A 27,567-nucleotide genomic window follows, 5' to 3' on the forward strand; every position below is an offset into this window, starting at 1 on the left:
TAGTCATGTCTAGTAAACACCACTGAAGGTCTTTTGCAGTCTCCTCCAAATTCTGGATGCAATCCAACAGATTCCGGATGCTGTGCCCACTGGGATTTAAGGTGCCACTGTACAGCCACATGTGCCACCTGGTATGTGAATGCAGAAGTCCAACAATCCCAGGGTTCTCAGAGTCCTCTGCACTGAGTTACAGGACCGGGGCTTAAACATCGGGCCATAGCCTGAATGTCCTAAACTTTCGGCTCTTGGGAAAAATAGCATGAAACTGTACCACCTCCAGACTAGCTTTTGTGAACAGGAGCATCTGTGAAAGAGTGAGGTGTGACTTCAGCATGCGGATAGTGAAATCCTTGATGTTAGGGGGTTCACCATCATCAGGGGTGGGTTAAGGAATACCCGAGGCGAACTCCCCTTCAGAAGCTAAACACTGAGTTAGCTGTCCGCTGACTTGATGGCAGTGGAAGGTACAGCAAGTAAGAAAGAAATGGAGCGTGTAGCGCCAAAAGACTTTGGAGGTCCCACTTGTCTGAAGTTATGACCTGCCACCCTCAGAGCAAATATTGGATCTTGCCTCAAACAGGATGGCAGTGTGCAGGCAACGATACAGGAGGGGCAGGGGACTGAGCTGCATGCTGTCCTGAGCCTTGTCTTTGTGAACTGTGGCCTCTGGTAAGGAAGAGCTGAAAGGCCAGCTGAGATGGTGGAGAGGCCTGGTGTTGGTGAAAGTGAAAACCCCAAATACTGCCATGAACAGGGCAAATTTTTAAGTGGAATTGCCTAGCGGAAGACTAAAATCCCAAGAAATGTGGTTGGTTCTACTCTCCTTAAACCGTTCCAGGGCTGAGTCTGCTTTTTCGCCCAAGACGCGAGACCCATGAAAAGGCATGTGTAGGAAACTGACACTTGTTGCAGTCACCCCCCACTTTTTGCCTGATATTGATGCTGATTTGACTGAGTGTGTACTGGAATCCTGCTAACCATGCCCCAGCACCAGTATTCTTTTCCTAAAAATGTACCATTATTTCCACAATTGGCACACCTCTGGCACACAGATACGTCCCTTGTAAAAGGTACCATTGGTACCAAGAGCCCTGTGACCAGGGGGGTACCTAAGGGCTGCAGCAAGTGTGGTGCCACCTTAAGGGACCCCTCACCTAACATATGAACACTGCCATAGTAGATTTCCTTTTTCTCCCCACAAACACTAACACACAAAAGCGACATGGCATCCTTCTCAGGGTGCCATGTCCACAAAATGCTGCCTGTGGCATAGGTAAGTCACCCCTCTAGCAGGCCTTACAGCACTAACGTAGGGTGCACTATACCACAGGTGAGGGCATAGCTGCATGATCAATATGCCCCTACAGTGTCTAAGTCCATTCTTAAACATTTTAAGTGCAGTGTGGCAATAATAAGTATATGGTCTGGGAGTTCGATATTTCGAACTCCACAGCTCCATAATGGCTTCACTGAATACTGGGAGGTTTGTTTGGTATCAAACTTCTCAGCACAATAAACCCCCACTGTTCCCAGTGTGGAACTTATTAAAACAAATGCACACACAGGGAGTCTTAGAGATGCCCACTGTATTTTATTCAGTCCTCTAGTGAAGGACTGACTAGTCTGTGCCAGCCTGCCACTAGCAGATGAGTTTCTGACCCCCATGAGGGGAGGGCCTATGTGCCCTCTGAGGCCAGAAACAAAGCCTGCTCTGGGTGGAGGTGCTTCACACCTCCCCCTTGCAGAAACTAACACTTGGCGGAGAGTCTCAAAGGCTCAGGCCTCGTGTTACAGTGCACCAGGGCACTGCAGCTAGTGGAAATGCCTGCCCCCTGGACTTGCCCCCACTTTTGGCGGCCAGTTTGGCAGGACACTTAAGAAAAACAAGGACGAGTGACCACTTCAGCTTGGACCACCCCGAAGGTGTCCAGAGCTGAAGTGGCCCCCTCCCTCCAGAATCCTCCATCTTGGTTTGGAGGACAGGGACCAATAGGGATAGGAATATGCCCCCTCCCCAAAGGGAGTGGACACAAGGAGGGTGTAGCCACCGTCAGTGATAGTAGCCATTGGCTACTGCCCTCTGACTCCTGTAATGCCCCTAAATCTTGTATTTAAGGGCATCCCTGAACCCAGTTCACCAGATTCCTGGAGACCTACAAGAAGGACTAAGCTGAAACCCCCAGCAGAGAAGAAGGAAGACGACAACTGCTTTGGCTCCAGCCCTACCGGTTTCTCTCCTGCTTCAGAGAACCTGCCAAAAGACCAGTGATGCGTCAAGCAGGTCCAGTGACCTCTGCCAACTCCAGAGGACTGACCTTCACCCAAAAGGACCAAGAACTCCAGAGGACAGCGGCTCTGTCTGAAGAAACCTACAACTAAGAACTCCCACCTCACTCCAGATACGCGAGTCCTGACTCCTGTGCACCCAATGCCCACTGCCCTTGTCCAGGTGGTCCCCCAGCAAGAAAGGGTCCCCAGGCGATTGTGAGGAAGAGCCCATCCTGGGTTGACCTCTCCACCCCTCCACGACAACGCCTGCAGAGGGAGTGTGTTTGGTGCCTACTTGTGACCCTTCCAGTGCTCCTCTAAACCCCCCTGGTCTGACCTCAGTCACGGGTACTTACCTGCTGGCTGACTGGATTCAGAGTACCCCCTATCTATAATTTTGTTCCACCTTGACCTCTGCACCCGACCGGCTCAGTGTTGCTGTGTTTGGGGTTAACTTGAACCCCAACCGTTGGACATCCTAAGACCCAGAGACTGAGACTGTCAGTGTTGTACTTACCTGTAAGCAGATCTAACTTTTCTTCCCCCAAGGAACTGTTTGCAAGTTGCACTGTGTCCAGTTTTAAAATAGCTGTTTGCCAATAATTTTAAAAAAACTGCACTACTTACCTATTTCAAACCAAGTACTGTTGATACCTGTGTGAAATACACAACTTTTAAGGTACCTACCTGCAACTTGAATCTTGTGGCTCTAAAAATAAATTAAGAAACTATATGTTTACAATATAAAAACCATTGGTCTGGAGTTAAGTCATTAAGTGTGTGCTTCTTCTATTTCCTGTGTGTGTACAACAAATTATTTGCACTACCCTCTGTTAAACCTGACTGCTCGAACACACTACCACAATTAGAACATTAGTATTACCTATTTCAGCCTCTGTCAAGCCTTTGGGGAACCACTAGACTCTGTGTACACTATATCTCACTTTGATGTAGTATCTACAGAGCCAGCTTCCTACATTGGTAGATCAGCGGTGGGGTCTACGACTTTGCATTTGCTGGACTACTCAGCAAATACCTGATCACATGACTAAGTTCCAAAATTGTCTTTAGAAAACTGATTTTTGATAATGACTATTTTTCCAAATTTTTAAAAGTCCTGCTAGGGCCTTGGTTAAGTCCCCTTAGCTTCTCTTTTTAAGTTTAAAAATTATTATTAGGCTAGGATTTAGTTACTAGAAGTAGTTTTTAGTTTTTAAAAAGTGGTCCCAACTTTAACATAATGAGTAAGTCGGACGACATGGTGATTGAACTCAACCTCACCCCTTACCTCCATCTCGGGATGAAAGAGTTAAGGAATCTCTGCAGCCTCAAGAAAATCAAAACAGGTTCCCACCCTACCAAGGTCAAGCTACCGGAGCTATTGGAAGAGTAAGGGACCACATTGCTGAGTAGGAAGACCTCCCCTCAGATGGGGAACAACTTAAGGATCAGGAGGATGAACTCCCCCCTCCTAACTAAGGAGACCAGGGGTTCAAGATGCCGGTCTCCACAGATAGTACTCACAGGATCTGGATCTTCCACAGGGGAGTCCAGTTCCTTTTTGAACATTAGGGCAGCCTCAATGAAGAGGGCATCGTTTTAGCATGCATTGTCAAAAGATTAGCTTTGGAGAAACAGCTCCTGGCTTTAGAAAGGGAGAGAACAGAAATGGGTTTAGCACCCATTAATGGTGGCAGCAACATAAGAAATAGGGTTAAAGAAAATACTGATATCCTAAAAATCCACAAAGCAATTGTCTGAAAATATGAAGCAGGTGATGATATCACCAAGTGGTTCACAGCTTTTGAGAGGGCTTGTGCAACCAGAAAGTTAAGCAGATGTCACCCGGGAGCTCTCCTTTGGCAACTGTTCACTGCTAAGTGTAGGCATAGACTCCTTACACTCTGGTAAAGATGCAGAATCCTATGACCACACAAAGGCTACCCTGATTGAGGGCTTTGGATTCTCCACTGAGGAGTATGCAATTAGGTTCAGGGGGGTCACAAAATCTCGAGCCAGACCTGGGTTGATTATGTAGACTACTCAGTGAAAACACTGGATGGTTGGGTAACTGGAAATTAGGTGCATGACTATGTTGGGCTTTATAATTTGTTTATGAAATAACACATTTTAAGTAACTGCTTCAATGGAATGTTGCATCAGTATCTGGCAGATCTAGGTCCAATTTCTCTCCAAGAATTGGCAAAGAAGGTAGACCACTGGGTAAAGACTAGGGTAACCAAGACTTCCACTGGGGGGACCAAAAGAAAGAGGTTACAAATCCTTCCCAGGAGAAAGTGGGTGACACTCCTAGAAATAAAGAGAAAGATTCCTCAGTAGGCCCCCAAAAACCTGTTCAGGTGGGTGGGCCTCAAGACACATCCCAAAACAAAACTGGGTATCAGGGTAATAACTGGGATGCCACTAAGGCATGGTGTCACAAATGGAGACAGACAGGACACCACACTGAAGACACTTCTTGTCCCAAAAACAAACCCCCTAGCAAAACCCCAGGGGTGGCCTTTGTAGCCTTTGGGGATGACTCCTCAGATGAGGCGGTCCTCATAGCCTTCAACTGGAAAATGGGCCCAACAGGTGAGTTGGAGATTCCAGAGCGAAGTTGACACTTTCACCACCTACTGGTGAATGGAATCCCAGCCATATACGAAACGTTTAAGGTATTACCTGCAACTTGAATCTTGTGGTTCTAAAAATAAATTAAGAACATATATTTTTACAATATAAAAACCATTGGTCTGTAGTTAAGTCATTAAGTGTGTGCTTCTTCTATTTCCTGTGTGTGTGTACAACAGATGCTTTGCACTACCCTCTGATAAGCCTAACTGTTCTACCACACTACCACAAATAGAGCATTAGTATAATATATTTCAGCCTCTGTCAAGCCTCTGGGGAACCCCTGGACTCTGCGCACATTATATATCTCTTTGATCTAGTATATACAGAGCAAGCTTCCTACAGCATGTTTATCAGGGATGCTTGAACATCCCTGGAGAAGCCTGCAGACTTCATGCAGGCACGATGCTGAAGAGCCACACAAGTGCCCATAGCTCAACACAATCAGCTAGTTGTGTCCATGTCAGAGCATATACATTTTTTTGCTGCATTATGACCATCCTGAATGGCCTGTATAAGGGATGCTCAAAGGACAAAACATCAAGTAATACTTGTGTCACCTTGCCCCAAAGGGCATGTGAGTAGCGACCTAGAAAGCAGCTGGGAATTTCAGACCTCAGAGCAAGGCTAGTGGAGGAGAAAATCTATTTTCCAAATCTCTCATATCTTTTAGATTCACAATCAAGCGGAGGGGTAGGAAAAGTATTGAGATTAACTTCTCTAGTGGACGTCTCTACCACCAACTTCTCTGGCATTGGATAATCTGTAAGGAAGGCTCAGTCACCTGGTGCAGGATGATGAAGATGATTGATCTGCTTATTAAGAGGTAGATGTGAACATGGTTTTGATCAAGGGTCCAAAAGAGTATCTGGGAGGGACTCCATAAATGGCGACATAGGCTCTGTGATGGCCAAACCTGCTTGCAATACCTCAGTTAACACATTAATTTACACTTCCGTAATGGAGAGCTTTAAGTCTAGAAAGTCTGCTGCCCTATGCATAACAACTGCAAAGGTGGCGCTTTCCTCCATTAGAAGGAGCGAGGGAGACACAAGGCCAGTATCTGAAGAAGTATCCAGTCACCTGGCATCTTGGAGTTCTTCATACCAGTTCTCCTTGTCATACTGCGGAACATTATCATCCCCTTTATTGTAATTGTTAGTGTTCGCGTCAGTGTCAAAAACAATGGTGTAAAGTGTGGGCCAAGTAGTATGGGCAAAGTTTCAGCATCTGGAGAATTGCCTTTTGGCTACATGCCTGTCAGAACGGAGCGTAATCTCAGTTGAGGTGGATAGTATTCAGATAGCACAATAGGGTGCACATCCACCTCAGCAATAAGGCACAGGGAATCAGCACAGGGGATGGTGCAGTGGCTGGAGTTGGCACAGGGGATGGTTCTGGACCCGATGCAGTTTTCAAGGGGGCACAAAGGGCAGACAGGCGACAGGATTAAGACTGGAGTCCCCTGCAGATCTTTGAGGCCCAGAGTTAAGGCAGAGGAAGCTGCTAAAGAGCTTAGAATGGACGGAATAGCCTCTCAGAAGGCCACTACTTGGTGCAATGTCACAGACGGACCTGGAAACTCAAGGTGCTCTGGGACTGTACTCTGAAGTGGCACCAATGGAGAACAGAAGCAAGACTAGGAAGCCCAGTGGTGCCCTCTTTGGAGTCGGAGTGACTGGAGAGGGCTGATTCTTGCTTTAACTTCCTATGCTTTTTCACAGATTTATGTGAAGACTACTACTGTAACAATAATCTCCTATGGGAATGGGATTTCTTTTCAACTTTGACTGGGTACGTCACAGTGTGTCCTTGAGCTTGGCAACAAAGTTTAGCCTTGTGGTCGCGTATGGTCTTGGGGTTTATCTAGAGTTTGACGCAGGCCCTGGATTTCAGCTCCGACCCTAGACACTTTGTGAAGCACCGTCATAGACATCTGTCTGCGACAGTCCAAATACTGGAGAACCTCTGCAACCATAACTGAAGGCACCGAAAGAAAGAACCTGATGTCAGTGCATATTGGCTGAGCATAGATGAAGTTTTGTTTGCCATTTCCAGGGCAGAATGATGCTGGAATGGAGCCACCTACTGCGTGCAGGAATACTGCTTTAGGAGTTTCCAGATCCAGTGTAATGCCTAAGGAAAATTCACAAGGGAAGAAATCTGCAGTTATACGTTTTCATCAGAAAGCACCATTTATTATAATGTGCCTGACATGGCAGTAGCTTAAAAAAATAAATAAAAAACAGAAAAGTAGAGTAAAGCTATTATAGGGAACATGAACAAAATAATTAGGGTTCCATTATTAAATTAAGTCACAAAGCTATGAAGATTTTGTCCTTTCAACAATTCACCTAATCTGCTTATCAAGTGAAAATTCACTTATTAAAAAAAATCTCCAGAAGAAAATATTTTTGCCATGGAGAAACCCATTTCCCTACAAAGGGCTTGCTGCTGCCTATGTCAGGAGTACATTTCCAATCTTTTCTAGAGTAGGAAGGGTTTAGGGAGGAGTTTGTGGATACCATCAAACAAGTAAGTGTGTGGGTATGCACAAAATGACAGGGTGGGTATTCAACGTTTGAAACTTCGATTTCCAGTCTGCTTTCAGTCCACAAGTACATTTTCTCTGACAAACAAAATCATTGTGAGCAAATTTTGTGGGGGGGCAAATCAACTGTAGCTCCTGTAAGCTAAACTTACAAACATAAATAGCTTTAAGAATTGGGTACAAAACCTTTTCACCCTAACATTTGAATTTAATGACCAGTGATTAATAAAGGGTGTTGAAAATAAAGGAACTAAAGCATGGTGAAATGAAGTGATTTGTTCAAGATCTATGCAAGGGTGGTGCAGGTAAGTCTGTGAGTGGTTTCACTCATCCACAGCTTTATGAAAGTACTGGAATATTCAGAGCCCTACAATGATCAGAAACCTGGCCTGAAACCCGTAACATTCATAAATCGAGCCTTTGCAAAGGCAGATCCTATGAAAATATATAGAAAAGATTCCCACTATAATCAGGGAGGTTGCATAATGGGAGCCTTGCTAGAATTCGGACATTGACCTAATATAAAAACTGGATTATATTTAAAGAAGCTTTTATCAAAGCTCTGCTATAATGAAAAAACATTGCCACGATTGCTACCTGACACTAAATTGGATAGGTGATTTTTTTTTTTTTTTTTTAAACACGACAGGTAGATTTCTGAAGCATCTCTTCCTTGTATAAGTAGACATTTTTATACAATCATATACCCCTGCTACTAGAGATATGCTTAGCATGGTTCATACTTCTAGTTCTTTGGCATCGAAGTACTGTAAGTATTGCTGTGGAAGAATTTCATTGAATCCCTCAAAAAAAGCCTGAGTCTGATCTTCCACCCCTCTTGAGAGTCTCCATTCTGCCACCAATCTGTAAGAGAGAAATGAAATGAATACAGTTACACTCAAAACAGTGAAGCTTTTGAGCACTAAGTATCAGAGAACTACATGTAAGGAATAATAGATTCATCTTGTACAGTATGCACTGGCCTGAAGGGCCACACACCTACTAACTGAATTATCCTCCACCCTTTTGGGGGTTGCAAATGTATCTTTGCCAATTCTTATGCATTACAATGTGTGTGATGTGAGTGGAGTTTAGTAATGGTGGCAAGAACTCAGGTAACAATGGGAGAGGCTCCTGTTCTGGCATCACATCATAGGCATGGGGAACATAAAGAACTGCACTCAGCTCCCAGTCTCACACAGTGGAGTAGTTACTGAACAGTGTCAATGGCTGTCTTTAACTAAAAGAAACACTTATTTGGAAACCATATTAAATGAAATTTCTATTTCACAGCCTTCCTCTCCTACATAGTAGATTCTGAAAATCTGACAGCTTACAACAAGGAGAGCAGACCAGTTATACAGCCCTTGAGAGGAGTGGACTGCATTCTGAATCATGTGGAGGAAAGGACTTAAACATATGTGCTGTTGCCACCAGTAATTTACACTTCGGTAAATGGTTCTGTCAGATTCACTTGTGTACACACTATAAATTTAGCATCAAGGGATGAAAAAAAAAAAAAAAAACATTCACACCAGTAGTTTAGGCACTTGCCTATGGACTCCCAGTCCCAATATTGTAACTATTTAACTTTCATAAGGACCTGGGCTTCATACATCACTTTACATCCAAATATCTCCACTTTAAAGGTATGCTGTACAACGCAGGTCCCCTCCCAAGTCATGTGAACTCAACCAACCGCAGATGCATCCCAGACCATATACTAAAAGTTATTTATCTAATGTAACAATCTTTCTGGTGGATACTCGATCTACCTATGAGAAATTCCTCACCTGTAAAACAACCCCAGGAGTCAGACTGGATCTGGAAATTTCAAAACTCTCACGTCACTTGTAGGGAGCGCTGGCTTCGTTCAATGTTGTATACGACTTCAAATGATGACTCCGAAGCCATATACTGCATGCACTAGCACAACTACATCAGTTTCAATCCATTTTTTTCCGAGCCTTCAAGGTGAGAGGACAGACTGACCTGGACAACGTGAGGTATGAGGTGATCCATTTAAAGGTGTGTCCCTGGATTCCGATGTGGTGGAGTCTGTTTATCAAGATGTGATGGGAGACGGTGTTGAAGGTGGCTGATAGGTCTAGTGGGATGAGATTTGCTGTTTTGCTGTGGTCCAACGGGGCCCTGATGTCAGCAGTGGCTGTAATCAAGGCTGTCTCTGTGCTGTTGTTTGATCCAAAACTGGATTGAGAGGGGTCCAGGAGGTTGCTGTTTTCTGGGTGTTTGGCGAGTTGCTGGTTGATTGCCTTCTCTAAGACCTTTGCCTTAAAGAGGAGCAGGGATATGGACCAGTAGTTCTTGGGGTCTGCAGATGGTTTCTTCAGGAGGGGCCTCACTTCAGCAAGTTTCCAGTCCTCTGGGAAAGAGGCTGAGGTGATGGAGGTGTTCAGGAATTTCTTGAGATCGTGGTCTAAAGTCTTGCTCCTGAAGGTAAAGATGCAATGTAAGCAGGGGTAAGTTTGTGCTCCTAAGTGAACGGAATACATGACTGCAATTGTGGCTTGTGTTAAGAGGGTCCCAGTGGGTAAGCAGGTGTTCAGGTCTTGTGTTCACGGGTGGAAGCCGGCTGATGCTGTCAGAGGCAGGGGGTGGGTTTCGAAGTTTTCATATATGATGGAGATCTTGTCATGGGAGAAGTCCACCAGAGTATTGTGCGGTTCTTGGGAGGGGGTGGGGTAGTTTACGGTGCCCATGTGGTTGGAGAATTCTTCCACAATGGTGAGTTCTGGCTGCTATGCTGTTTGCGAGTAGTGTTCTTTGTTTCTTTTATCAAGCGATCTGACTCCAGGCACAAAAGACAAACTGTATGGGGATCTACAAATAGACATTTGTTCCCAACAGTCTCTGCAGGGTTTCAACTCGGATTTCCTGAGAGGGCACATGGTACTGCTTTGAAAGAATTTTATAGAGTTAATGCCTCAGAGAGAAAAGTTCTGGATCTCTGCCTATGGCACAGAAAAAAAAAAGAGAGAACTTACACCTTTATGCTTGGGCGGGCGCTATATGGCCTTGGGGGTTGTCATCCAACATCACTTCCATCATCAACCAAAGCCTATCAACCCCCACTGACAATGTGAGAGCTTTGAAGTTTCCTGATCCAGCCTGAAACCTGGGGTAGTTCTACAGGTGAAGAATCTGCAGATAGAAGTATCCAAAAACCTATCATCACTTAACTCCTCTTAGAAGTAGGCTGGGAGTAAAGGGAAATCAAAAAAGCATGGCACATCTCTATAGGAATACATAGAAATAAACTAAAAAACAATTCCTTTTTTACTATTGCTCTGCTCCTAATCTCACGCCCACAACTTTAGAACATTAGTAAAGTGAAGACCTCCCTTCTCAACATCTGCTCCTGACTGTTCAAACTATATCCCGTCAGAATCAATTCCTTTCGGTAGAGAAAAAAACAATGATGAATAATTTCAAAAGCATTGTACAAAGAAGAAAAAAGAACAATATACATTAGAAATAGACAAACTCCTAACAACGCAACTATAGCAGATTATCTAAGCTTGGTGGCATGAAGGATTCTATATTTCCAAGATCAATCAATAAAAAGGGAACCTGAGTACACTACTATTGAGCAGTGGGTCAAACAAAAAATTTCCATAGTAGCAGACAAAAGCAAAGTAGCTTTTGCGGTACATAGTGGTACAGGACTTCAAATGTCGCCCAAAAATCAGGCCTGAGGAGCAGACATGGGGCTGTAGAGTTTTACTGCCTTCCTTCCTCAGATGCTCTGGAAGATGGCAACACCTTACTAAAATTCTTCTCTGAGGTGATACTGATGTTGCCAATCAGGAGGGCTGGTGACTTCATCATCCTCCGTGCTTTCACGAGTCCTGCAGGAGATATAGGTCTGCGACCCTGACACGTTGAAAAGTGCAGATTTTCTGTGGTGTTCTCTCCCAACTCTGGTAGCCATCAAGTGTGGCCATGGTTCAAAGGGACAAACATTTCTCCCCATTAAGGCACTGTTTTGCAGGTGTGATGGGGTGTGGCATCAAACATTGTGGGCTCTAAGAACTTTACCGCACTGCAAGGCTATGGGGCGATCTTGGATCCAGTTTCTGCTTGCAGGATCATGTTCAGTTGGGAGGGTGAGCCTATAAAAGGAAACCAATGCCAGTGCTAAACACCAGCTGTTGAGCTTTTAGGAAGAAGCAGCATCGCAGTAGGAAACATTGGTAAGAACTGGTTGGGAAGGAGTTTACCTTGAGACTCTGGGAGGTAAGCACCCATTTGTTAATTCCAGTGGTACACTGTGATCTGTGAGATTCTGTGAAAATAGCTTGGGAAGCATTATCTATTACGAAAATCTTGCAACAGTAATTTGCATTATGGAAATTCGACAACAAGCGGAAGGTCAAAGCCATTTGTTGTTAGACTTTCATTCTTTGCATGAAAGAGAGAGCGGGAGAAAGCTCTAGAGATGTAAAGCTTGCAATGACCATAAAGGAGAATAAACCACTACCGAAGGCTTGAACAAGTTTGCACTTTAAAAGTGAGAGATTTCTGAAAGAAGAGAAAAGCCACATTCTGACTCCTGCATTTAAAAGAAGATATTGCTGGGGATGTCCGCTGTAAAATTCCCGAGCTAACTTTCTGAACTGGACATAGAACTTCCTGTGATGACCACTGTAATTGCTTTTCAGGTACGTATTGTGAAAGTAGTGTACTGTGTTAATTTCATTGGTGATAAACACAGAAGCCTTTTTGAGACTGTTTGCTTGCTGTGTACTTTACAAGAGATAACCTGTGCATATAATATTTCCCAGATCTTCAGAGTTGAATGTAATCTTACAGTACTTAGTTATCCCTCCTCATCATTCAACTCACATCAGGAAAGAGTAAAGGGCTTAGTCTCTGTTGCAGGCCAATGAGATTACAAACAAACAGGTAGCATTATTATACAATTTTAAAGGAAGTGCAAGAAAATCCCATTGCGGTGAAGTGACAGATCACTAACCATAACCCTGTCTTCAGCAGGATCTAATGCCAGTTGTTCCCTTCCTAGCCCCCTGGCACACTTTGAAGTAGTTTGCCACATGGTACTTAAGCTGTGGCTGCGGCAACAAAATGAAGGTGGAAAGTGATGGCATTCTGCTCCCATGTAAATAGCAGGGTCCCTTGCCAGAACAACAGGCCTATGATGCGTTTAGGCCTGAGCAGAATGGAAGCAATGTTGGCTTTGCGGTCCTCCATTTCTAAAGATTTGGACAAGGTTCAAGAAGACGTATCTGCCCCCAGAGCTAAAAATGCAGCTTTACAAAACTGTTTCGATCTTCAAAGGATCCCTTCTTTGCCTTCTAATGTTGAGTCCAAATGGAATGTTCCTGGAGCTTTCCTATTTGGGACATCTCCCCCTTCCTCATCAACTTTTGTCAACCGTACAGCAGGTATAACTTCTAATTCGGTGGGCTCTCTGAGTACATTAGTTGTGGGGTTGTTCCTTGTACCATTGGCCCCACCGGAAACATATGGAGGAGACGCCAAAAGATTTACAGAATTCATAACTCATGTCCTTTGCACTTGCTTTACAGACCATTGTCTTTCCTGGATGCCCAAACCTAAATAGCCTTTTTGAGCTCTTATCTAACAAGAGACGCAGCATCAGGTTCCATCTCAGTACAACAAACAATCCAATTCTTTACAAATGGCAGCCATTTTTGGCAGAGTTTAGCATAATTTTTGATAGACACGCTATTACCCAGTTGATAGAGGACGAGTTGATGGACTTGAAGCTGGGGGCATGTGATATCTTGTCCCATTTGACTAATTTCAACAGATCTTAAGGAGTGCTGTACCTTGGCCCTAGTCCTTTGCATTTAATTTCAGTTTTAAAAGGGATAACTCCAAACCGGCACTTTATAAGGTAAGATGTTGAATTGTATAGTCTGTTATTGACATAGTGTAGTCTGTAAGCCTTGCTCTATGAAGAAATTCAGCTAATGTCGCCTGCACATGGCATATCTAAACAGCAAAACCTGATCTGCTTCTCTCTTCACTGAGGCCTTATAAATGTAATAGACAGTACTGGAAGGCACCCTAGTGAGAGCTCCAGGAACAAATGTCAAACCCACCTAGAGACTAGGGCCATCTATGTCTCCTGTCCAGCATCCACTGTATTATTACACAAACCTAAACATTTGCTAACAACCAGTCTCCCTACCTTAGAGGCTTGCCAGTACAGCTTGACTAACAAAGGATCTCAAGGAGAGTGGCTTGAGTTAACAGACATTTCATGAGTTTTTTCAGCACTCCAACTCTTTCATTAAGATAATTTTGGGGACCTTTCTAGAAATGATTTTAATCACCCCTCCAACATACAAAGAATGGGTATGCTGCCATACCTTTCATGGCAACCACAAAGGTATTTTGTCTGCATTCTGGTGCTGGGTTCAAGTTAGCTGCCTTCATAGCCCCTCTAAGGTCTGTCAGGCCTGGGATCATTATGGTATGATGTACAAGGAAATGTTATTGTTTTCCTAATAGTCTTTTATGGGAATCTAGTGAATTCATAAACATTGAATATCTACACTCCAACAGGAACCTGAAACCCTTTTCACAAAGAGACAATGCGTTTATTTTTTATTTTATTATTATTTTTCAGACATAGGCTACGAATGGCACATTATCCTTACTATTTTCTAAGTACAAAAAGTTTAGTTGGACTTTAGTTTACAGTGCTACTTCACCTAGCAATCTGGGACAGTTAATTCTGGAGATGTTATATATGTGTACAGCTTAATTTAAACATTTCAAACTAGGAACTCTTTCTCTTGTATTCTTGTAAAGGACAGTGGGCTCTTCATGAATTCAGTTAAGATTACCATGCATTTCTAAAGCTGTGGACCTTGGATCCAGGGGTAGGTCTGCGATTCCTACTCTGAGGGTTTGAAACCGTCTAGAAAATTAAATAATAATAATGTATATGTCCACAAAAAGCAAAACTACAATTTTAAAATGCTATGTAATTGTAAAGGAATCTGAAAAAGTAGTTAAAAAGTTAAGTTGGTATTCTTGTATTGATTCAGGGGAGCAGTGCAAGTAGAGATGGCTGGTGGACTGAACTGAAGCCCTAGTATGCGGAGACAAAAAGAGGATGCAGAAGGAGCAAAAAATAACTCAACATACTAAGCTAGAGTCTATCACTTTATCTTTTAGAAATAAAAACAATTTTGAAAAGCTCTAACCTCATCAGAAGTTAATTTTTTGCTTGTGAATTAGAGAAACCATTTTATAATTTGTGTATTTGTTTGATGTATACTTGTATCTGTAAATTGTGTATTTTTTTAGGTTCAAATCGTATAAATTGCTTACAATGTGGTCTCTGGCTTCTTACAATGATTCAATGGGGGTCCAAAGGAGTCAAAAGTTAAGAATCACTGGATTACCATGTTAGCAAACTAGCAGTAGAATTAACATTTCCTTCTACATCGTGAAGTCTCACTGATAATCCAAAAATAGAATGTCAAAGCTGTATTAACCATTAAGAGGGAAGCCTATCACAGAAGAGAAAGAATGAGAAAATACACAGTATTAATGATTTTTTTTTGCTATCAATGTGTCGTGGGATGGTCAATCTGTACTTTACTCAGAGTTCAAACTGTTATGTTTGGCAAACGTATGGACTTATTACCAGAAGGCTGCCTTGTAAATATCAGATAAAAAATGAAGTAGCGGGTTCCATATATTTGAATAAGCTCACAAACTGCTCCCTGTTAAACAACAATATAGGCCTCTATCCAATGAGTTATGTAACGTTTGTGTGTGGACATTTCTACACAGAACTGATGAGAAAAGGAGAAAAAGCTGAATACAGTTTATAATGCTCTTTATTGTGTTAGGTTACACTTTTAACCCTCTTTTAATATTTTATGTACGAAGAGCTTTTTACAATGATGTGAAAGGATTTTGGAAAACAGTTGTTGATAGAGCTTATCCTCTTTCGAGGGGTAAGGAGGAGCAAAGACTGCATGCAGGATGGCCAGTTTCCCTATATGAAACAAAGTCATGACTTTTGGCATGACCGCTGCCCACATCCACAACACCATCTTGTCTGGAAAAAAGGTGGTGTATGGACATTGCACTGAAAGTGCTTGGAGTTCTCCAATGCGATGAGCTGATGTAATTGTGATGAGAAAGCCCTTCAAATGCATGAGATGCAGCGAGAAACTATGCATCATCTCGAAGGGAAAGCACATGAGAAGCATCAAAACCAAGTCAAGAATCTACTGCAACACCACAAACTGCTTGGGAGGAAACATGTGTCTCAAATCCTTAATTAATCATATCAGGTGACAACTGTCCTATAAACACAAAAAGTCAAAAAAGCTGAAAAATAACACCAGGTCACAAATTTGTGGCAGTGCCCGGCATGAACTGATTTTGTGGAAGGGCACCTATACATCATCTCAGGTGGTATGTCAAATGCAGTCAGTTGCCATTACTCAATCTCCACGCATGTAGGTGTAGACTGTGCATTTGGATGGAGGATCCTTCACTATTGGTGCAACAGAAGATGCTGCCAAGGCAGGGGCAGGAAGGCGCACAGGAGTCCAGTGTTCCACTCTAGACGAAATTCATTGTATTAGTCTTCCAATGTGGAAAACCTTTAACACTGCACATTCTCAACAGTGGAAAAATTATCTAGCCAGAGATCTCTCTACTATTAAAAGATACCTTATGCCTCTTGTGATCTTCCAGACAAACATCGCCAGCTCAACTCTAGCAGACCCTGCCAGGTGGTTTATAATCAGGGAAATGCTCTGGCACTGAAACCAACTCCAGACCCACAGATCCTCCTGGCACAGGTCCCTTCTCCTTCCTGTTTCTTGCAATAACACATGACAGGGGTCTTGTCTGTGACAAACCGCACCAGCCTCCCGTTGATGGACAGCAGGAATGCCTTCAGAGTCAGATGAATGGCAAAAAACTCAAACAGATTTATTTGGAGCTGAGCTTCTGTAAGAGGCTAACATCCTTCCTCAGATGAACTTCCCAGCCCAGCAGGAACGCATGTGTCATCACCATTAGCTCCAGCTGGGGAAGGGGAAGTGGGATGTCGTTAGAACAATTTCGCTCCAGCAGCCACCACTACAGATCATTAACACCCGCTTCTGAAATCCAGATGACATTGATCAGCCTTGATGCTGGGCCTAATGGAACTTCAAATTTCATTCCAGAACCTGCATATACCACCTGATGTAGCTGACAAGGAGGATGCAGGCCAGAAAGTCTCAGAGCTGGGCTCACTGTGTTCAAGGACTGAGGCTGAAACCTGAAAATGTTCCTGGTGTACCTAGAACTGCCGGTAACGTATGTGGTACTGTAATACAGATACACGGAAATAAGAGTACTGCTTGTCCACTAATACCATCCAGTCACTGGCATGCAAGGACAGAAGTCAGGGCCAGCTGGGGATTTCTGAAATTTTGCCATTCAACAGGAAGGCATTTAGAGGACCAATATAGTCCGGGTACCACTGTTGTTTTTCAGCACAAGGAAATAACAAGACTAACAACATTCTCCTTTTTCCAAGTCTGTTACCCTTTCAGTAGCACCCTTGGAAATTAATACTTTACTTCCTGCATAAGAAGGGACATGGGTTCTTCTGACATTCTCTCTGATGTGGGGTAGGGGGAATGCTTGGGGGGGGGGGGGGGGGGGGGGGGAGAGGGGGATGGGAGGGGGAGGCAGAGGACCTATATGCTGACCGATAAGGAGGACCCATTGATGGAGGAAATGCTAAATACTACCCCCACTGGATAGGCACATTTCCATAAGGGCAAACTAAAGAAGTATGGTGGCTGTGGAAGCACAGGAAGGGTAATGGGAGGACAGATGCCCTGCTGACTTGCACCCTGCTTGCCAGACAGACATCCTTGGTTGGAAGAGACTGTCTTACTCTTTTATGCCAGCCCAATGAACTTTTAAACTGGCGTGGAAACAAGCTTTGGCATGGGTCAACAGACTCATAGCAGCAGGGCCGGACTAGGAACTCAAAGCAGCCCTGGGAATATTGTCCGACCATCCCCTGGGGCCGGTGGGGAGGAATGGTGGGGGACTCACTGCTGCTTTTTTTTCTTCTTTTTTTTTTTTTTTTTTTTTTACAGGGTGCAGATATTGCAGCACCTCTGTAAAACCAGCCTCAAAACCAGCCCCCACAACTACAAAACCAGCCTCGACCCTTCTGGCCTCCAGGGAAAACGCCCAATGCCCGCTATGGCCAGTCTGGCCCTGCAGAGAAGGCTCTGTGGCTCTATTTCCTTAAAGCACACCGATGCAGAATCTATTTCACCCAAGCAAGTAAGCTATCAAAAGGCATACCCATGAGAGATCCTATGGAAGGCATGCATGAGTGTTGACGAGGCGCAACACTGGTGCTAACTGCTAACATATTTGGCTGTATATTGTCCATCATGAATTGTCTGAGCCAGGGAGGCCCTAAGGTCTTCTGGCACTGCCAGCAAGATATAGCATGCCATGTTCCACAGGGAATGCATGCATTGACTCCATTGGCAGACAGTATTAAGCGACTGCAATTCTAGCCTGGTGGAGGAAACTAGACTTGCCAAAAATATCAATCTTTTTAGATTCCTTAGCCAGAGGATGTGTGTGGAATAAATTGAGACTCACTATACTGGTCGAAGTATGAACCACAAGCTTCTCTGGACTATGATATTTAGTAAGAAAAGCAGGATTGCCAGAAGCTGGTCTAGGACACCAGGCCAGCTGTCTGTTCATCAGTTGGCAGGAACAGGGCTTTGACCAAGTGACAATCAAGTTACTTGTAAGGGTCTGGTTAAAAGGGGGAAAGGGCTCAGAGGTGGCTGGCCCAGGCTGCCAAATTTCTGTAGGGTGCTCATTTTAGTCTCGCCTCATGCAGCTGTAAATCTTGGACCTTAGCTGGCCACTGGACCACCACTTCATTGGTGGACATAGTGGCATGTCAAACTCTGCCTCAAGAGAGGCATCAATCCCAATGGCCTCTTGTAAATCCAAGTGAAAGTTATCTTTATAATGAGTGGGAATAAAACCATCTCCATGCCCTCCATCATCATCATCCCCACCCTGTCTCTAGTTCAGCTTAAGAGCCAAAAAGATAAGATAGCCCCTGCTGACACTTCTTCTCTGGTAGAGGCACTAGGCCAGATCCAGGACGTATGACAAATGGTTGTGCTTTTCTTATCTTGTAGTGTGACATTGCTTAAGATCAAGTGGATGCTGGTTGGGTGTCAATCATTGGAATTAGCACCTGATTCTCCTACAGAACCTAAGGCGTCGGTACCAGAGTCAACATGTAAGTTCCCTGCGCAGGTCTTGGAGCCTGAATTGAGGCTTGTACCAGAGTCTGAGTGGGTGCCCCCTTCGGTCGTTTGGAAGCCGGCAGTACACAAAAAAACGGCAGCATTGCCACCTCCTTCTCCATCTTCCCTGGGGAACTAATGGTGCACCATGATCAGCTGTGGAATTGGCTCTGCGACCAGAGACCACGAGGATGAATGACTCACATCATGCTGCCCTTGTGCCTCCTTTTTAGGTTCAGATTGTTGGGATGGCGGTTGAGTCTTGCTTTGTTTTTTAGGTTTGCACCTGGAATTAGACTTTGACTCACTGAAGAAGTGTGAAGTTAATGGTTTGCAGGACATATCTCAGGAGTGGGAGTGAGTTTGCAGTGGGACTGAGTTTGCAACTACTACTTGGAGCGTAAGCGTGACTTACACGAAAGTCACAACTTCTTGTGTTTGCTGACAGACAGTTTTGCCTCCCTGTCTTGGATTGCCTTCGAATGCACTATTGTGCAGTCATGGCTAAAGCAGAGGCATACCTTGAGTGGGTCCATTACTGAGATTTGCTATCTGCCTTCACAGCATGTAGTTTTGGGTGTGGACATCATTCCCTAGTACACTGGAATTAGAGTTCGTCTGAGAATTGTCACAATTGGTAAGGGAGCTTCAGATCCACGTTGGAAGGTACAGGAAGAAAATAATTGATGTCAGAGCAGAGGGGTTGTGCTTATATCTGGCTCTGCCATTTCGAGGCAGTTCAGAGGCAAGGCAGAGGCAAGGCAGAGGCGCATGTGGCCACCTGGAGGTGCACAGGAGTGCTTCTGAAGAAATGTTTCAGGATACAGTGTAGCGCCTGGGGAGTATGCTAGAGTGTGGAATCTGCAGTAAGAGGTATCCATCAGAAAGAGCATTTTACTTATCAAACTTAGTTGATTGCTTATTGAAGCACAATGCCTGAATTTTGCTTACCCTGCCGAGTTACAGAATGGTTACTAAAATTAGGTGAATAAATGACGCGCTGTAATGGAGACTTTGTGCACTAGTTCGAAGACCAGGGCCATTAGTGAGAATAAAATATTAACCTTGCAGTGAGAAACAGGCATCCTTCTATAAGGTAAAACATTTTAAATTCCTTCTGAAATTCCTTGACCACTTGTGAAGTAATAGCCGACAGGTGAAATTTTACAAAATCAGTCTGCAAACAATAATGCAGTTAAAGGCAAGAGAGGATAGTGCCATTTCTTCCTGGCACTTCACTGGGCTGTGTTCTGAACGCCACATAGTGAGTCGCTTCCATTTAAAAATATAGGATGACATGAAGGCAGTTCTTTCTACTTCCTTTAAAATGTGCACCCACTGTGACATTAACTTCAGGAGGTCCACTGTAAAGAAATTCAGGACCCCAATCTGCCAAGATCAACCATCAGTAGTGGCTTGTGCACTGGAGACAGGGTACCACCCCACCAGCTCCACCTGACTATGAGTGTTTGGCTGAGTGTCAATGCAAGCAGTGCATGCATGGCTGGGGGATGGTAAGGCATGGGAGTGCCAGTGGCCTAATTTTATCCTAAATTACATTGTGGGCACCTTCATTAAAATCAAGGTAGCCCTGACCTTAAGGCGGCTTATCCTTGCCGTAGTACGGTCTTTCAAAACATTTTGGTTAGCTCTCATTAACAGGAGCTCCTCCGTGGCATAACATGGGTATCCAGAGCAACATCTGGGCTATCCCAGGCATAATAGTGGCTTATAGTTTACATCTTCTAAGTAATCTTGGGAGCATTCCAGCCATACCTGCCAAAACAGCGGCCAACCATGGTTATCTGTGATTAATGATACATCGTACACACTACCAGAAGGGTCTCTTGGTGAGGGTCTAAGTTAAATAAGATAGGTGTTTTTTAGTGCCTACATAGGGAACGACAAGAAAGGAACTTGCCAAAGTTCCGCAGGTAAGGAGCTGCAAATGAAAGGGCTGTGAAAAGAAAAATACCTCATACCTTTGGTTTACTCATAAAAGCCTTTTGTTTTTGGTCACAGCAAATCTTGATACAAAGACTTGCTCTTTTTAGCTTTAGGAAAAGTCTATAAATAGGTGACTGTTCACTCGTGTTGAATGGGCTCAGTGTAGTAGGACAGTGCACACCTGGCATCCAGTCTGTGCAGTCGAGGGAATAATGATGACGGAATGACCGACAGAACCATATCAATGGCTGAAACCACCTTTAGTAACAATGGGATGGTGCGAAGAACAACATTTCAGAATAAAACGCTAAAGGGTTCCGCTAACCAGAAGATGGTGATGTGAGAAGGAGTCACTGGGGCTGTGAGTCAGCAGGGCCCCCAGCAGATGGTGGAGACGCAATCTGCAGATGTTGCTGATGACCCCTTCTATATCCACTCCTGCTTTAAAAGGAGCAGTATATCTCTGGGATCATTTAGACAGGCAGAAGCGGTTCAGGAGTGCACAGACCTAGTGTAACCATGGAACTTCCAATGTTGTTTAGTGGAGTTACTGTGCAGGAGAGGGCAGGAACAGGGCTTCAGTTGCAGCTCTGTTCATTAAACTTTCTAATGAAAAAGCCTGCTTTCTCTCCAAGTAGCCATTTTGAGTCAAAGAGAATGTCCATAATTGTAGCCTGGACATCCACGGAATACCAAATGGAATGCATACAAGTGTGTTGCTGCAGCACGACAGGTGTACCTACAGACTTGGTAAAGCTGTCCACAGATTCAAAGCTTAAGTCAGAATCTGTTTTCATTGATCTGTTTAGTTTGATCCAGTTCCTCACTGACCAGGTCAAAGGGTCAAAGAATCAGTCCACCATGTGCTCTGGAAGCCTGACTATTGTGATATAATGGGCAAAAAAAAAATAGCATTTGTTGTGCTTCGAGTCAAACATCTGGAAGCCAAAACCTTGCAACCCAAATAATCAAAATTCTTGGACTTTTTGTCCAGGAGGGCTAGAGACAAGCTGTTTGTTTCAACTTAGAAGACAATGTCTAAACCACCTGACATTCTGGTTATGTGTGGGAGAACAACAAGTTTGTGTGCCAGAGCTGGACAATGGCTTCTAACAAATCTCCTATGGACCGCTAAGCCCAAAAAGGGGTTCTTCCACAGCCATTATTGGGTTATTGTTAAACAGGACCAAAGGCTGCAGAAACTGGAGTGGGTGTCTGCAAGATTTTCCATTAGATTGTTAGACTTTATTTCGGCAGAATGCAAATCCTGGTTCAAGGCCTACAACATTAGTGTTGTGACAGAGTAAGTAGACAAGAGTTGTACAAACTCAGAAGGTAAAGTGTATATTCAGTGGTTAAAATTACTTCAAAGCATTTCATATCAACACCTGGGTTAGTAAGAACTGTGGTAGGAACAGCGCCAGCACAATTAAGATAATGACAGACAACTGCCTTAAGTAGTGCTGTCTGCTTATGCCCATGCTGTTTAATCTTTATCAGGCAGCTCTATTTCCGTTTTAAACATGGTTCATTCCTTTTCACTAAGACTTTACAAAAATATACTATTATTAGTGTATGTCAATGATGTGGTCCTGTTGTAAAACAATCACCTGCTGGTCTCCAAAGACTAATTGACATATTGCAGACCCATATTGGAAAAAAGTATCCTCTGTATGAAAATGGCAAGGACAAAGTTGTTGAAATTAGTCAGGAGGAAATCCTTCCACAGTTTGTTAAAAAAAAGGTACCAAAATTGATTAAACAAATCATAGTTACCTGTGAATGATCATTTACTTCGTCATTTAACTGGTCTGAACAAATTGCCTTATTCAACTCTTAGATCTGCACCGATATTTTTCAATTTGAAAATGTGTATTAAGCAGTACTTTGGCTTATGTTTACAGCTGTTTGGTGCTTTCGATTTAAAAAATGGAAGCACATTAGCATCAGGCAGCATTATTACATAAACACCACAGATAAAAAGGAATATAAATAAATGTAATGTCCTGAAAGGTCTTCTTTATTTGCATAGTTACACTTCACAATCAACAGTCAATCTGATGTTGAATAGTGTTTCAGTCAGGATTAAAATGTGAAGGTAGCTTTAAACTAATGCCCTTGAACTAAAAATACATCAGCAGTCTCAATTCCTGAATTAATAAAGCAGGAGAATAAAAGGTATAGCAGGATAAGTGTGGTGCTGTATATTTCATAAAGTAAAGGGAAGAATAATTTTAAGGTAAGCATTTGCTATTCTAAAGGCACTACGCTTATCAAAAGAAATGTTAAACATACCTATGCCAAAGCAATTTGAGAAGCTGGCCTTGAAATGGATGTGTCACTCAAAACTTGTAATGTGCTGGATCATCTAGCTGTCAGATATGATGAACCACAATATTGAATTGAACCCATAGATTTAAATATATGCAAGAGATACAATAGATTTGTTTTTATGTCAGATTTATGAACTAACCCTGGATAAAAACAGTCTGAAAATTTAAGAGGCAGATTATGTTTTGTGCACCAGGAAATATCTTGTTTGCTTTTGATCTGTTCATGGCTGATTGATATTAGGAAGTCTTACCTTAGAAATAACTTAGAAGGAAACTGAATATGTGCGTTTTTGAAGCAATTCATTAACATTTTATGATTGTGGCCCCTTAAATGAGAGATGCAGTTCATTGGCTAAACATTTGGAAATAGTTCTTAAACTTCTGAAACAATCTTGGTATTTATTTTAATGTTCATTAGTGACTAACAGTTTAACTCATATCTATGGCCTCCCTATTTTATATCGCACTGATTTTTGGCCACAACTGTTCACTGACTCAGGAAAATAATATGATTATTTTACTATGATATTACTATTCATTTTATGACTATAATTCTTTAAATGAATAAAGGACAACTTTCAAAGTAAGCATTTGTTCAGCTTTCCAGTCTACAGCCTGTGATAATTCGATCTGCATAATCTTTGATTTTTCCACCTTCCTTTTCCAGGTAGATTCTCTTTCATAAAGTAGGATAGAGAATTTATTTAAAAAAGCAGGACAGAAGAAAGAGGAGTATAGATTTAGCAAAATGATAGGCCATGTGTCATTGCATAAGCAGATTTAGCTATTTTTTATGGGAATTATCCTTGAAATCCACTTTTTACCTCCATTTGTTTAAAAGTTATTTTAGCGACAGTGAAGTTCAATACTTAGAGTTGTCTGGCAAGGCACTTAATTATTGGAATATTATATTAGCTCTCCATCAGATCCTCTGTACTAATGGTGCTAGAGGTAAAAAGCTGAAAGTGTATCACCTGTTCTTTTCAAAGGTGAGAATGTCCCTTATATTCCCAAACACCCCAATGGAACTTGGGCTTGTTTGGTTCATTCTGAGGTAGGTATTTGTGACCTGCCACTACCAAGATGACCAGTCAGTCACTACAAGGGACTTTAAATTGCGGTGGTGCATTGTATACATAAACCCTGGCCAAAAGCCCAGTCTGCATGTCAGCCTCCTAAGAGACTGTTCTGAGAGGTGAAGAATATATGTGAACTAGTGACATGAACACAACGGGGTTTAGATTAGTAGATAGGGTGTAGATCAGAACACCACCCAATTAGATTAAAACAGTCTTGAAAACATTTCAGAGACACTAATGTACAAGTTACTTACCTTCGGTAACAAAATACCTGGTAAAGACATATTCTAGTTGCAGATTCCTTACCTTAGAATTTCCCCCAGGCGTCAGACTGGATCTGGAGATTTTTCTTCGAGAAATACCCTTGCGTGTCAGTAGGTGGCATTAGTTGACTCCGCGGGCGTCGTAGTCGCCGTGATGACGTCAGGAGTAGTACATAGATGCCACCTTAGTGCAGTGACGTCAATTTCTTCTAACGACTTTCCACGGCAAAGCGCAGAGCCGCTAACACTACTGAGATTGGTACGCCAGAGCTAAGGGGGGTTGGGGGATCCCTGTCCCTAGAAATCAGTTCGCAAGCGGGGAGGATCGGTGGGTCAGTAAGGAATCTGCAACTAGAATATGTCAATACCAGATATTTTGTAACCGAAGGTAAGTAATTTGTACATCTGATAGAGACTTCTAGTTGCAGATTCCTTACCTTAGATTAGATACCCAAGCAATGCCATCCTCGGAGGTGAGCTGCGAACCAAGATCATACTAGAAAGTCCTGCAGGACCAAACGACCAAAGTAGCTGTCCCGTCGGACCTCACTGTCCTGGCAGATATCCAAGACAGGAACTCTGCGTGCTAACGCAGTGTAAGCAGCAGTCACTCTGGTGGAATGAGCATGCAAGCCCTCAGAGGGTTGCCTCTTTGCCAAAGCGTAGCACATCTTGATGCAAAGAAGTACCCACTGGGAGATGGTACGTTTTTGCACTGCCTTCTCTTTCTTCGCACCTACATACTCGACAAAGAGTTGATCGTGCACCTGGAAATCTTTAGTACGATTAACATAAAACGCCAAAGCTCTTTTTGGGTCCAGGCGGTGAAGTCTCTCCTCCTCATGGAAAGGATGTTAGGGTGCGTAAAAAGTAGGCTGGGTGATGGACTAGCCTATATGCAAAAGGCGTACCCACCTTTGTAAGAAAGGAAGCCTTAGTGCGCAACACCACTTTGTCAGGGTGCACAGACTAGTATGGAGGTTTGGACGAAAGGGCCTGAAGCTCGCTCACCCTGCGAGCAGAAGTGATGGCAACAAGAAAGACAGTTTTGAAGGTGAGGAGCCGTAAGGGACAATTGTGCATCGGCTCAAAGGGAGCACACATTAAATAAGTAAGGACAAGATTGACGTCCCACTGAGGCACGATAAATGGAGTGGGAGGAAATAAATGGGTGAGACCGTTTAGGAATCTACTCAAAATAGGAGGTTTAAAGAGTGAGGGCTGATCAGGTTTGGAGTGGGAGGAAATAAATGGGTGAGACCGTTTAGGAATCTACTCAAAATAGGAGGTTTAAAGAGTGAGGGCTGATCAGGTCTCCTAAGAAGGTCCAAAATGGCAAATAATCCCTTCCTAAAAGGTCCTTTCGTCCAAACCTCCATACTAGTCTGTGCACCCTGACAAAGTGGTGTTGCGCACTAAGGCTTCCTTTCTTACAAAGGTGGGTACGCCTTTTGCATATAGGCTAGTCCATCACCCAGCCTACAATTTCCGGGTGCACGATCAACTCTTTGTCGAGTATGTGGGTGCGAAGAAAGGGAAGGCAGTGCAAAAATGTACCATCTCTCAGTGGGTACTTCTTTGCATCAAAATGTGCTACACTTGGCCAAGCAGCAACCCCCTGAGGGCTTGCATGCTCAGTTCACCAGAGCGACTGCTGCTTCCAATGCGGAGTTCCTGTCCTGGATATCTGCCAGGCAGCTACGTGAGCGTCTCTGCACATGTTTGCTAAACACTGCTGGTTTGCAACCCACCTCCGAGGATGGCATTGCCTGGGTATCTATTCTAAGGTAAGGAATTTGCAACTAGAAGTCTCTATCAGATGTACAAGTTACTTACCTTCAGTAACGAAATATCTGGTAGAGACGTATCCTAGTTGCAGATTCCTTACTGACCCACCCATCCTCCCCATTTGCGAACTGATTTCTAGGGTCAGGGATTCCCCCTTCAGGTCCTTAGCTCTGGCGCACCAATCTCAGTGTTCTTTGCGGCTCTGTGCTTTGGTGTGGAAAGACGTTAAAAGAAACGGACGTCACTGCACTGAGGCAGTGTCTACGTACTACTTCCGATGTCATTCATGGCGACTAGGATGCCAATGATGCCCGCAGTCTCGACCAATGCCACCTACCGACGCGCAAGTGTATTGCTCAAAGAAAAATCTCCGGATCCAGTCTGACGCCTTGGGGAAATTCTAAGGTAAGAAATCTGCATAATATGCCATATGTATCCTAACAACAATCACCATGGCTGTGTTTTGTGAACTCTGTCATATTGAATCAATTACATTTTCTACAGAAGGCATGGAAACACTTGTGGGAGATTAATTTCAGATATACGCAGCCTTCTGGAAAGCACAGAAGTGTTCAGCTTTATCATAATCTAAATTAGACAACACAGGTGTAGGAAAATGCCACTGCTGGCATGGTTACTCCCTAACCTTTTGCCTTTTGATGATGCCAGCTTTGATTGGAAGTGTGCTGGGACCCTGCTAACCAGGCCCCAACACCAATGTTCTTTCCCTAAAACTGTACCTTTGTCTCGACAATTGGCACAGCCCTCGCACACAGTTAAGTTCCTTGTAAAAGGTACCCCTGGTACCAAGGGCCCTGTGGCCATGGAAAGTCTCTAAGGGCTCCACCATGTATTATGCCACCCTGGGGACCCCTCAATCAGCACAGGCACACTGCCTCACAGCTTGTGTGTGCTGGTGGGGAGAAAAAGACTAAGTCGACATGACACTCCCCTCAGAGTGCCATGCCCACAACCCACTGCCTGTGGCATAGGCAAGTCACCACTCTATCAGGCCTCACAGCCCTAAGGCAGGGTGCCCTGTACCACAGGTGAGGGCATAGCTGCATGAGCACTGTGCCCCTTGTGATGCTATTAATTGTGTTTGACCAATTGCTTTGTGTTTCACCACTGCACATATTAGTTGCTCAATGTTCACCAGTAGCACATTATGGTGGTCATTCTGACCCTGGCGGTCTTTGACCGCCAGGGCGGAGGACCGCGGGAGCACCGCCGACAGGCCGGCGGTGCTCCAATGGGGATTCCGACCGCGGCGGTAAAGCCGCGGTCGGACCGGCACCACTGGCGGGGTCCCGCCAGTGTACCGCCGCCCCATTGAATCCTCCGCGGCGGCGCAGCTTGCTGCAC

The 27,567-nt window shown here is 43.8% G+C and overlaps 1 protein-coding gene across 3 annotated transcripts in view; it reads right to left on the reverse strand.

Annotated features, from left to right (window-relative positions):
* The window catches only part of ITCH (itchy E3 ubiquitin protein ligase), a 779,961-nt gene that overhangs the window by 97,135 nt on the left and 655,259 nt on the right, over positions 1–27,567 (reverse strand). For all 3 annotated transcript variants that reach the window (XM_069243816.1, XM_069243814.1, XM_069243815.1), the window contains one exon: positions 8,197–8,317. In XM_069243816.1, coding sequence (XP_069099917.1) covers positions 8,197–8,317 — 121 coding nt within the window. The remainder of the gene's footprint in view (positions 1–8,196; positions 8,318–27,567) is intronic.

This window comes from Pleurodeles waltl, chromosome 7, assembly GCF_031143425.1.
Source record: "Pleurodeles waltl isolate 20211129_DDA chromosome 7, aPleWal1.hap1.20221129, whole genome shotgun sequence".
Lineage (NCBI taxonomy): Eukaryota > Metazoa > Chordata > Amphibia > Caudata > Salamandridae > Pleurodeles > Pleurodeles waltl.